The 13,248-nt window shown below is 36.6% G+C and overlaps 1 protein-coding gene across 1 annotated transcript in view; it reads left to right on the forward strand.

Moving 5' to 3' along the window:
• SLC12A2 (solute carrier family 12 member 2) overlaps positions 1 to 8,942 on the forward strand; it is a 93,907-nt gene extending 84,965 nt beyond the window's left edge. The window contains exons 24-27 of the mRNA XM_037138207.2: positions 978 to 1,064; positions 2,579 to 2,714; positions 3,009 to 3,076; positions 6,105 to 8,942. Of these exons, the coding sequence (XP_036994102.2) occupies positions 978 to 1,064; positions 2,579 to 2,714; positions 3,009 to 3,076; positions 6,105 to 6,240 (427 nt within the window). The 3' untranslated portion in view covers positions 6,241 to 8,942. The remainder of the gene's footprint in view (positions 1 to 977; positions 1,065 to 2,578; positions 2,715 to 3,008; positions 3,077 to 6,104) is intronic.
• The last annotated feature ends 4,306 nt before the right edge of the window (positions 8,943 to 13,248 follow it).

Here is a 13,248-nt window from a genome sequence, read left to right on the forward strand (position 1 = left end):
TCCATTCTTAACATTCAGGACAGTTGTTACCTTCCTAACACCTTCCCTAATTTTTTCCCTTCCCCTCCACTAGTTGTTGTATCTCTTTCCTGGATCATCATATACTTGATACCACTCATTGTTTATTTTCCTGCCTTAGATTTGAGTTTTGTGGGTCCTATAACAAACACATAGCAGGCACTTAGTAGCTTTATACCAGAGTTCAACTAGGTGTTTATTCATTTCAAATAGTGAATTATACAAGAAGTAGTGAAAATAATTTAAAAATTAAACCTGTTGCTCATCTGTTTCCTAATATCTTAATTTAAAATATTCATTTTATTAAAAACAAAATCCTGTTTTATTTGCTTTTCCTGTTTGTGTTTCAACTTTTCTGTTGTTGCCACCAAGGTATCATTGCCAGCTGTGCCTCCAAAAAGGCATTTACTGAAAAATCAGAGACTTGAAGCTCCTTTCCCATCCCTGTCCAAGTTCATTCTCACCCCACAGCCCACAATACTGTGTACCTAATCTGCCATCAGTTATTATTTGCTTCAGTTTGGTCCCAAATGTCATATTTGAGCCTTTTGAGGTATGCATTTGGTATGGATGAAAGAACAATCCAAAAGTAATTAAACAAATAGCTGTTTACTAGTTTTTACTAAAAGCTATATACTTAATATAGTTTGACTAAAGTTAGTTTTTCAGGAACTAGCTGCATTCAGATTTCATTATTAATATCTTTCTCTGTCCATTATTGGATACTAGGAGAGATTCAGAGAAAGTGAAAGAATATAACACAAGTCTCTACTCAGGGAACCTGAGACATCAACCTTGTGAAGGTATATTGTGAATTAATTCAGATGGACTTGTTTAGAATGTGATAGGTATATTTCCTATAAATCATACTTTTCAGATATACAGATTCAGCCCTGAATAGAATAAAACTACTTATATACAGCCTTCATGTATCTCAGCGCTCTTTATTTTTGTTTTAGGATGGCTACCTTGCTTAGCAAGTTCCGGATAGACTTCTCTGATATAATGGTTCTAGGAGACATTAATACTAAACCAAAGAAAGAAAAGTAAGTTATCGAACAAATTACTCTGTAAACATTTCTGATATTTTTTGGATAATCTACTCAGATACTCCAGTGATAGATCATTCAATTTAAACAACATGTGGGCCTTTTGCTTGCTGTTAGTTACATTTGAAGTCAGCTTTCTAAATTTAGCATTGATAGTTGGCATGCTTTTATAGCAGGTATCAAAGTAAGTCTAAGGGACTTACATTTCCAGAGTTCAATTACCACTTTATAAATAATTTCTGAAAATTATTAATGCTACAGAAATTCCACGTGGTTCTTTAAATTTCCATGGTGTCTGCTCTTACTCACTGTGACCACTCAGTTCCTACTCCACATACAAATTACTTCACACTGTTTTGTTTTATTACTAAAATAGGAGAATCCAAGAGTTTGCCTATAATAATTGCATTCAAAATTCTCAGGGTTCAAAAGCAGATAGTGATTGTTATAATTATATGTATATTACCTGACAGAATTTTAATTATTCTCAGATAAATGTTGAATAAATGATGAAGCTGGTATAAAGAATTCATTTTAAATAAAAAATAATGAGGTTATACCTTGTAAGGTTGTACTGAGAGAGAGATTCATTTCCTGTTATAAAACAATGAAAACCAGGAGCTTTGTATAGACCCGATACTTGAAAAGGAGTGTTCAGGATTCAGTTCAGCACTTGGAAGCATTCTGGTCTCCAGGTAAAGAGAGAAAGGGACCGATGAGCTCTCCTCCCCAGTTTTATGGAGGATTCATTACATACCCGTGATTGACTGCATCACTGCTCATTCACAACTGACTCAGTCTGGAGTACCATCCTTCTTCTGAGAGGCTGGGGGTGCATGAGGGGAGATGACTGAATATTTCAATCCTCTAATCACAAGGTGGGTTCTCCTTGCAGCCTGCTCCCACCTTTGGATGGGGTCCAAAAGTCATCTCATTAATTTTATAAAAACCTTTATCACTCTCAACACTCAGGAAATTCCAGGGGCCTTGGGACTGTGAACCAGGAACTATAGGTGAACACCAAATATCTTATAAATCACAATATTGAAATACTGAAAAAATGTTCTTCAAATTCATAGAGGATTGGAATGCTGTTCATGTTCTTTTTACTATCTTTTGTCCTGTTAAGTATATTTGGATCTAGATATTCTGCATCTACTTAAATATTTAGTGCTTGCCCTCTCCTCCCTTCAAAATGTTCTGATACCTGTTCTTACACTGCTTTCATTTAGTGGTGGTACCTGCATTGGGAAAGCCTTTGAATGTTTTGAGTAAAGAAGTAACACACTTTGACTTGCTGTTCAAAGGGATCGTTCTGGCCACTGTGGTGAAAACTTACTTAGGTTTGGGTGGGGTGGGCATAGGAGCAGAGGCAGGTAGAGATCAGTAGAGTGTGGAGGGGAGCACAGTAGATGAAAAACACTAACTTTTTAAATTATAATTTTGTAGTGAAGATCTTATCATTAAGTACTTCAGAATAAGGTTAATTGTTAGTATTCTTTTTTTTAAAGTATTATAGCTTTTGATGAAATGATTGAGCCATACAGACTTCATGAAGATGATAAAGAACAAGATATTGCAGATAAAATGAAAGAAGAGGAACCATGGCGAATAACAGATAATGAGCTTGAACTTTATAAGACCAAGGTATTCCTTCTCTTTTGCTTACTTTTCATTAACCTTCCATGTGATTTTTAAAAAATAAGACATAAAGATAAGTATCAAGAACTATAGTTTGTTCTTGGGGGGGACTAGTGTGCAAATTAAATCTATTTAAGTTGGGTTTATATGGGGACATTACAAATAATTTTTTAAAATTATGAAACCGATTTTTATTATACCAAAATGATTTCGGTTTCTTTTGTCACTTCAGTTTTATGAGCCACAATACATTCTAATTTTGAAATGGTCTAGGAATGACTTTGTCTTGTTTAATTGCAGACATACCGGCAGATTAGGTTAAATGAATTATTAAAGGAGCATTCAAGTACAGCTAATATCATTGTCATGTAAGTAATATCTCTACTGATTTTCTTAAGTATTTATTTTATGATCGTACAGTTAGGATTAATTTCTATACCAAGTACATATATTTTGCACACCCCCTCCCACCCACATTCCCCCCTTTAGTTCATGTCCATGTGTCATAAATTCTTTAGCTTCTACATTTCCCATCCTATGCTTGCTCTCCCCCTGTCCATGTTCTCCCCACCATCTATGCTACTTATTCTCTGTACCTTTTCCCCCTCTCTCCTCCTTCCACTTCCCTGTTCATAACCCTCCATGTGATCTCCATTTCTGTGGTTCTAGTCCTGTTGTAGTTCTTTGCTTAGTTTGCTTTTGTTTTAGGAGGTTGTTAATAACTGTGAGTTTGCTGTCTTTTTTACTGTTCATATCATTCATATTTTTTATCTTTTTCTTAGATAAGTCTCTAACATTTCATATAATAAAGGCTTGGTGATGATGAACTCCTTTAAGTTGACCTTGTTTGGGAAGCACTTTATCTGCCCTTCTATTCTAAGTGAGGGCTTTGCTGGATAGAGTAGTCTTGGATGTAGGTTCTTGCCTTTCATGACTTGGAATACTTCTTTCCAGCCCCTTCTTGCCTGTAAGGTCTCTTCTGAGAAGTCTGCTGACAGTCTGATGGGAACTCCTTTGTAGGTGACTGTCCCCTTATCTCTTGCTGCTTCTAGGATTCTCTCCTTCATTTTTTAATCTTGGCTAATGTAATGATGTGCCTTGGTGTGTTTCTTCTTGGGTCCAACTTCCTTGGGACTCTCTGAGCTTCCTGGATTTCCTGGAAGTCTATTTCCTTTGCCAGATTGGGGAAGTTCTCCTTTATTATTTGTTCAAATAAGTTTTCCACTTGTTGCTGTCCCTCTTCCCCTTCTGGTACCCCTATAATTTGGATGTTGGAACATTTAAAGATGTCCTGGAAGTTCCTAAGCATCTCCTTATTTTTTTGAATTCTTGTTTCTTTATTCTTTTCTGTTTGGTTGTTTCTTTCTTCCTTCTGGTCCTCTCCACTGATTTGAATCCCAGTTTCCCTTCCATCACTATTGGTTCCCTGTGCATTTTTCTTTATTTCACTTAGTGTAGCCTTCATTTTTTCATCTAATTTGTGACTAAAATCAACCAGTCCTGTGAGCATCCTGACACCAGTGTTTTGAACTGTGCATCTGATATGTTGGCTATCCCTTAGTCGCTTAAAAATATTGGCTCTGGGGCTTTGATCTGTTCTTGTGTTTGAGCCATTTTTTTGTTCTGGTCACACCTGTTACATGTGAGGGGTGGAGCCTTAGGTGTTAACCAGGCCGGGGACGCTGTATATGGGGGTGGGCTCAGAGAGGGAACTGTGGTGCTCTTTTCTTTGCTGGATTTCAGTCCCTTCTGCCGCTTCCCCCAAGCAAATTGGGCCCTTCTGGTGCTGGTTCCCAGATGGGTGGGCTTGTGTATGTTCTAGGACCCTGTGGGTCTCTCCAAAGAACTCTCCTGTGAGGCTGGGAGTCTCTCCCGGCACCTCAGCCCCCACGAGTGTTTCCAATTGGTGCTTTTAAGCTTTATTTCCCAGTGCTGGGGCCCTGGGTTGCGAGGTTTGTCTCATTGCTCCTTTTGGCCTGGTTTGCACACAAGTGTGTGACCGTGGTCAGCCAGCTACCACCTGCACACCCTGGATCTGCCAACCTCCGCTTTTCCCTGCCACTACAGACCCCTCTCTGCTGGCCACTTACTCTGCCCCTCTTACCTGTCTGGATGAATTGTTCTCAGGCTTCCATAGAGTTTTCAGTTTTCTGTCTGTTGGTTGCTTTATTGTTCCTAAATTTTTGTTGTCCTTAATTTTGGTTGTGTGAGGAGGCATAGTGTGTCCACCTAAGCCTCCATCTTGGCCGGAAGCCAAGTACAGATATTTTTAACTCCCATGATGATTTAGTAGTTATAAGGAGGAAAAAAAACAAACTTTTAAAATTACATTTTGCTTAAAGCATATGGAGAAATCATTTAAGGTAGGAGGAAAGAAAACTCTTTAGCTTATATGAATCTAAATAATTCATCATCATAGTTTATTTTGGATATTTTTTTCTCCTTTGTCGCACCTTTTAACTTTGTGTTAGCTTTGGAAACACTGTAGCACAGCCGTCAAGCTAAAGGGGTATCATGACCTGAAGTTTAAGTTTGGATCCAAGCATCTTCTTCATAGAAATAATGAAGTTATTTGGAGAATTAAATTTAAGAAGTGGCTTCTGTCTGAATCCCACTCCCAAGTTCCCAGACTTTACAGACAGACACATTGTTTTTGCAGTGAATACAGATGCTAATGTTCACTCTGGGTTTCCTTCTACTAAACCAGGTTAGCTGGGTATTACTTAAACCCAAATTTTCTCAGTCCTGGCATCTGGATCCTTAAAAATAGGTAAGGAAAGCTCAGGCCTTCAAAAACATGCCAAGTGATTACATAAAATAACACCAAAGGATTGTGCTTTTGATTAACAACAAACAATTAATGCACCAGAAAATTGTAAGTTTTGCTTGATGATGATCAGATATCTGTAATGGAAGATGCCAACATAAAACATATTGATAGAAATCCAGAAACACCACAGAGCACATCACTGCCCCTCTTACCTACAAAGAGAAGTGAAAGCTCAGAGAGAAGATACAAATAATATGTAGAAACAATTATGTTTGAATTTTACTTAACCCACTTTCTAAATTCAGATAGAAACATACTTCTCTTCTAACAGAATTATATATTTATTGAAGAAGGGGAAAGGAAGGGTTTGATGTTAGGTACTAAATGTGTTATGCTATTCTAGTGAAAAAAATTTTAAATCTTTTGTTCAAAGTTGAAAAAGGAGAAATAGTGTTATGGGAGTACAGTAGTTGCTATACTATATGCAGAGTTTCCTTGCGCTTAAAAATACTCTTTTACTACAGTAATTTTTAGTTACTATATTGTGATATAATTTAATTTTCATTACATTTTATTCTTTTCAACTTAAATGCATTGCTGAATTTCTTTTCTCTTTTTGATACCAGGAGTCTCCCGGTTGCACGAAAAGGTGCTGTGTCTAGTGCTCTCTACATGGCATGGTTAGAAGCTCTATCTCAGGACCTACCACCAATTCTCCTAGTCCGTGGGAATCATCAGAGTGTCCTTACATTCTATTCTTAAATGCTCTACACAGTGGACAGCCCTACAGATGGTACTTCATTGTCTAGTGAAGTAACTGAAATCTTCAGTGACACATTAACATCACAATGGTGAACTGTGACTTTTCTTTCACTATTTCATTAATTTGAAAGCACACGGGGAAATGTGTTTCGTTGATGCGTGTATGGAGACTTCAGTTGTAGTCAGTAATGTGTCTCAATTTTCATGATGATTCCTTGTTGTTGGACTAAAGCTCATGAGAGTAAAGTTTTTCTTTGCTACTTAAATAGCAATAAAAGTGTGTTATTTTTGATTGATGAAAGGAATACAAAAAGCCTTTAGCCTTGCGGTGCCTTCTGAAAATAACCAAATTTCATCCACATATTGTCTTTTATAAATTTATAGAATGTCAAACTTTGCCTTCAGCCATTATTTTTTATTTTTATTCTCTTTCACCTTAAAATAAAATGGACACTGCTTTTCTTCTTCCATTGACAGTTTAATGTTCAGTACTGTATGTTTTCTATGATTTTTGTAAAGGTATATGTTAGCTATTAAAGGTAAAGGTTAGGGCAAGTTAATGAAAAATGCAAAAAAAAAAAAATGGGAACCAAAAAGTGACCCCAAGTTAGGTTTGTATAAATACATATAAATGTAGACCTAGCAGGGAACGGCCCAATAAACCTTTTTAAAAACTTCTAAGTGGCTCATACTTCTATCTTTATTCAATTATTATTAACACCTTAGGGAAGGTTGAAGATTTATCCAGTACTTCTAGATACTGTTGAAAAATTATATATTGTCATTCTTTGGACAAAAATCCTCAAGATCATTTATATTTATTAGAAGAGTGATTTGTTCTAGAGTTTTTCTCAAATCTGAGGGACTTTTTAGAAATGCTAAACAAATTTTCTGGAGGGAAAATATTTCCATTTCATAGAATATCTCAATAAACACTACATGGAATTTCACTATGCCATCCTTTATAAATCATTCAATGTTTCATCAAACGGTTAAATGGACCACTGGTTTCTTAGTGAAATGTTTTTAGGCTTAATTCATTCAGTTGTCAAGTACACATCGTCTTAATTGATATACTCAGGTTTGAACAGATTATTCTGAACATTTAAATTTAATCCACTCTTAATACTTTAAAACTTTTGTGTTAAGAAAACTGCCAGTTTGTGCTTTTGAAATGTCTGTCTTGACATCATAGTCTACTATTACAAATACAACAGTGCATATGTACTGTTACTAAAAGCTTTATATACAATTATTAATGTGAAGTTTTTCATTTTTTATTCAAGGAAGGATTTCCTAAAAACATTTCAAGGGATATATATCTACATGTCTGTATGTGTGTGTGTGTGTATGCATACACAGATGCATATATGTATATATAATGACATTTATGTTGCTGGGGGTTTTTGCATTTTAAGTGATCAAGACTCATTAAATTAAAATTTCGTTTTAATACACAAAAGTTCAAAACTAGATAGAGACAGGCTTCCTGAAGAAAAGAGATGATCATTTGAAGGGCATGTCATTCACAGTTACTATTTAGTTAGAAAATGGAGAACATTTCATCTAAAGAGTGGGTGGGTACATTGGTATAAGTTTCAATAGTGAAGAATTTATGCAGGTTTTAATGAATCTTGATAGAAAGCTACAAAAATTACTACTGTCGTTAATAGTGCAGTATTTTAGCTGCATGAATATGAACTAAGTTAATATAAAAATGGAGATCTGATAATTTTGAAATCAGAATGTTAAAAAAATGAAGTAATTGTTTTTCCAAAATATTTTTTCCTACCTTATAACTCACAGCATTGTTGCATTTATTACAGTTTTCATAGTATTTGGGGGTAAAGATGATAGAAATGTCATGTTACTCATAAACAATATTTATATTTGAATTTTTAAAATGGATAATAGGGCATGAACTGAATGCTGCTATCTTGAAATGTGCACAGGTACACTTACTTTTCTTTCCATGTTTTCCCCGTTCAGGAAACATCCTTGTGATCTACACTGCAGGAACCAAATGTCATGCATCATACATATGTGTATAAAGTACATAAAATATATCTAAATATGCATAATGGGGAGGGTAATACTGTCTGTGAAGTAATGTAAGAAGCTTTTCGCTTTTTAAAAAAATGCATTACTTTTCTTTGACACTAGATACCAGGTCAAAATTTTCAAGGTTATTGTAGTGCTCTAATAAAGTTCAATAATTAGTTCTTAGAGTTGTTAGATAGTGTTGAAGCTATTCTACTCTATTTTATTTATACTAAATTGGATTATTTTAATGTCTTTTTTTCCGTTCTAATCATTGGTGATAACTTGGAAACTAATTATTCAATGGCATTTGACAGTTCATTATTTCTATAGGTAAAAATTCAGTGGGATTAGTGGTGGTGAGCTAATTAATGGTTAATTAAATCAGATATTTATTTGTTCCATTATTTCATTTGTATTTTAGGTTTCCTTTTACATTCTTTTTATATGCTTTCTGACATTACATATTTTTAATGACTATGGAAATAATTTAAAGATTTGAGCTCTGGTGGATGTTTTACCAAGTTTGAAAATGTCCTATTTTGATAATACTGTACTATAACTGTCACACAAATGCTTTTCTAATGTTTTAACTGTGAGTATTGCAGTTGCTGCTTTGTACAGAGGTTACTGCAATAAAGGAAGTGGATTCATTAAAACTATTTAATGTCTACTCATGTGTTTTATAAATCCGTGTTAACTTTGGTTTAAACTCATTTATGTAACTACTATTGATGTGAGTTTTTAAATAGCTTTTACCTTAATATTCATATAAGATATAGCTCATTCTGATTTTTAGGAAAACTATTTATCTTTTCCAGTTCTGCTTTATTTATCTTTGGGCCAAATCATGCATTTATGGATGAGGAAACCAGAAGAGTAAATGGATTCATAGTTCCTGAATATAATCTGATTCTTTCCTTTGTAAGATACTTGGCAAAGCTGATTTACAATTTTTTCAATTTCTCATTTCAACATTTTACAGTAGGCATGATTTTACAATATGCAGGACAGCTATTTATCTCCTTTTTACTCTTGAGAAAGCAGCTTGGAGCAACATAGGGAGTTTCCCAAAGTCGTGTGGTAACTCCATGGTAAAATCATGTAAAGGCTGTTGGCCTACAGCCCAGGTCTTCTATACCCAGGGACATCTCTGTTAGGCATTTACTGCTCTCTGACCTGTAACTGAGAGGGCTGTGCTGGACTGTCACTTCCAAACTTTCTGTACAGGTAGAAAAACCTAGATTGACTACAAGCTGCCTTCAGAGAGCTGAAGCCAAATGGACATGTCCATTGTATAATCTTTGTTTCTTGCTTTTATTCTCTTTTGGGGAGTTAAAAAAGCAGGGTGGAGGGGAATGAAGGGGGGAAGTAGAACAACTGTAATGGCATAATCAATAAAATAAAAATAAATAAAGGACCCATGGACAAAGGAAAAAAAGAATTCGGGGGCAGCTATGAATGTGGCATTTTCTAATATCAGACACATAACTCCTCTTTGATCAAGCAGGGTTTTTCGTTCATTCACCAGAAGAAAGATAAGTGTCCTTGATATGCGTCTTGTCTTTGTGTAGCAACAAGATGTTTATAGGGCTTGAGCCAATAGTTGGTAGTTTTCTGTTTAACTGTTTACATAAATATGGCACAAATCCTAGGATATACTCATCGGAAAGGACTGTTTAGTTAACTAGTTCAGACAGTGTGTACACAAAATGTGTTGGTGGAGTAACCAACTTGACATGCTATTTTTTATAGACTACTAAAATGCCTAAAGATCTAAGTCTTGATCCTCTTTACAGAATTTGGAGGCAGTGGTCATAGACCTGTTTTATATGTGTGACAGGGATTTTAGACAGACAATTAAATGGTAGCATTAACAACTTCAGCCCATTTTTTTCCTTGAATCTACCACTGAATTTTGTGTTAGACAAGGCAAGAGTTAGAACTATTGTTTTAAGGAAAATGTGAAGGCCTCTGAATTTTTCAGCTGCTTATTTGTAGCTGCTGTCCTCACAGATCAGGAACTCATTCCCCAAAATAACAGTGTCTGGTCAACACATATTCTTTGTTCTAGGATATGAATGCAAAGCACCATAGAATATGATCAGTGATCTACGGACATGCAAAAACAGAGGACCCCGACTCGGTCCTCGTCAGATTTCATTAGAATACTGCTGAAGCCTCTGGGGCAGGTCATTGCAGAGACTTTGTCGTTGGAGTTAACTCATCAGTATAAGAAGGGAAGTAGTTTGCAGGGCAGTTTCATATCCAGCTCTTAATATCTCTAATAACAGATATAGCAAGAAAGTTTTAAAATTAAGATGGCAGTGTTTTTTACTATGGTACACATAAAGGCATGTAAGAAATACTAGCGCACACATGATTATACTTGCACTCTTTTACATTCTAAATAAAATTCAGGTCCAATTTAAGTCACTTTTAAATGAGACAGTCACAATTTGAAAAAGCAGTGAGCTTCAGGAGTTTATCTGAATGACCAATAAGCCACAGGTTATTTTTATTTTAAGTCCACATTTTTGCCTGAGCCATGCAAAACTCCACTGTGAGTTCCTAAAAGTATTACTAGTTAAGAAATTTAAAAGGTGACAAAGGCAGTTTGGGAACGAGGAGTTGGCAGTACGATAGAAAGTTATGTTTCAAAAGAAGAAAGAGGTTTATAGATTGTGAAAGATGTGTGTCTCTATGGCTAACAGTCTTGCACTCATACTTCCTTTTGGGAAACAGTGAATTGTGAAGAACGGAAGTCAGGGTTGTTGTTTCTGAATTTCTAAATCTGTTAATTAGCTTCTCCTATTTAGGTACATGGTACCAGTCTCAGAGTTATAACCAATAACTTTCCGGCATCTGTTTGTCTCTAGCTTTTCCATCAGTACAGATAATCCTTACTGTCTGTGCACCTGTGCGTTTAGTATTGTTGACAAATTGCACATTTTTTGATGTAAGGAAGCACAGGTGTATCACGTATTGAAACACTAACTAGAACAGGGGTTTTTCGACTTTAGTGTGCATTGGAGTCACCTGGAGGGTTTGTCAAAATGTGTTTTCTTCCTGCCAAACAACCTCTTCTGAATGAAATTCCTCCATCACACATGCCTCTTCTCAGTATAATGCTCCCTTCTTTGTATTTGCCTTTGTCCTTTACCCACGCTTTATCTATTGAGTTTTTTCCACAAAGTACACATATTTTCATCTTCTCTCACATTAGCTATGAATTTAAATAATGAGTTTCCAAATTCACCAGTGTTTTCCATTTATATTAGTTATATCTTCATCAGTGGCAGGAATAGAACCCGAAGTAACCCAGCAGAAAAAGGAAGTCCAGGTAGGCAGTTGCTGAGTTCAGGGACTCAGGTTAGTGTGAGCAGGGATTCAGACAGTGCCATTAGGGCTCTGTCCCTGCCTTTCCCACTCTGCATTTTGCCTCTCAAGCTTGAGCTGATTCTTTCGGTAAGTTGTCACCATGTAAGTGTCCTCAGTGGCTTCCGAAAAAACCATACTCAATCCCAGTAGTGACGACCGTAGATAAAAAGAAAAGGCAGGATATTGGCAGCAGAATAACCTCTATTTGTCAGGAGCCATACCCTCTCCCTTGGGTTTGCCCTTGGAGTCTGGAAGGGTCTCAGATCTTCAGTCTGCCATGGCTGGCTGCTCTAGAAGATGGGTTGCCCTATCCCAGCTGTTTATTCAAAGGTCAACAGCTCAGTAGGCCAGACCTGGGCTACTGACACCGTTACTAGGTTCCTGGATCTCTGCAGCTAAATGCTTATTTATAACCACTTCCCCAACTCAGCTTCCACCTCAACCCCGCACCCACGCAGTGGCTCGAAATTCAAAGTGTGTGGTCAGAGGCCATTAGCAGAGGATTGTCGAGTCCCTTGTCTGCAGCAGCGGAATCTGCAGCACCTCTCTGTCCTTTCTCTCTAGGGGAGTGTCTTGGGAACTCACTCCCACACCAGCGGGCAGCCTCTCCTTCATTTTCCTTCCCCTTTCCTAGCCAGTGGGTCTTTCCTTGGGAAAATGCAGAAAAGCTCTACTAGTCAGCTCTGTATCACAGAAGTGTCGGTTTTTTCTACAGCAACTAGAAGTGCAACAACCATTTTAGCAATGTCTTTACAAACACAGCAGCAAGAGTCTTCCCTCACCAAAACAGGTGGAGTATACTCTTTCTAAAGTAATTGAACACAATCTGGTTGATATTTCTTACTGTTGCATTAAATTCTTAGCAACTCACCTTGCTACCCTTCAATATTGTGCCCAAGCAATCATAACCCAACAAAAGCTTTAAAAAGCGTAGTGTAGGATCAGCTTGTTGGGGGGGAGAAGCCCTTCATTAGCACCCAGACTGAAGTGGAGGGAGCCAGAGGGCACTGGCATCAGCACCAGATAGGAGGTCCTTACAACTGTTCAAGTGAGATGACAGGGGACGGAGGGATTGAACCAAGTTAACAGAAAGAATAGAGTTTAGATTCAGGAAACACTGAGGAAGAATTAAAAAGGTAATAACATACCACTCACAAAAATTACAAGACTTAATTAAGTAAGACCTGAAACCATGAAACTGAAAGAAACAGGAATAAAGCATGACACGGGTCTTAGAAATGATACTTGGGACACGCCACCTAAAGCACAGGCAAGAAAGTAATCAGCGGACCACATCAAACTAAAAGGTCTCTGCGCAGCAAAAGAAACCATCAGCGAAGTGAAAAGGAAACCTTTGGGCAGGAGAAAATATTTCCATATTGTGTATCTGACAAGGGGTTAATATCTAAATTATATAAAGAATTCATACAACTCAATAGCAAAAAAACCACAAACCCCTAAATAACCCAATTCAAAAAATGGACAAAGGACCTGAATAGCTGTTTCTCTAAAGAAGATGCACAAATGGCCAACAGGTACATGACAAGGTATTTGACATCACTAGTCATTAGGGAAATGCAAGTTAAA

This window comes from Artibeus jamaicensis, unplaced genomic scaffold, assembly GCF_021234435.1.
Source record: "Artibeus jamaicensis isolate MK-2021 breed Jamaican fruit bat unplaced genomic scaffold, CSHL_Jam_final contig_402, whole genome shotgun sequence".
NCBI lineage: Eukaryota > Metazoa > Chordata > Mammalia > Chiroptera > Phyllostomidae > Artibeus > Artibeus jamaicensis.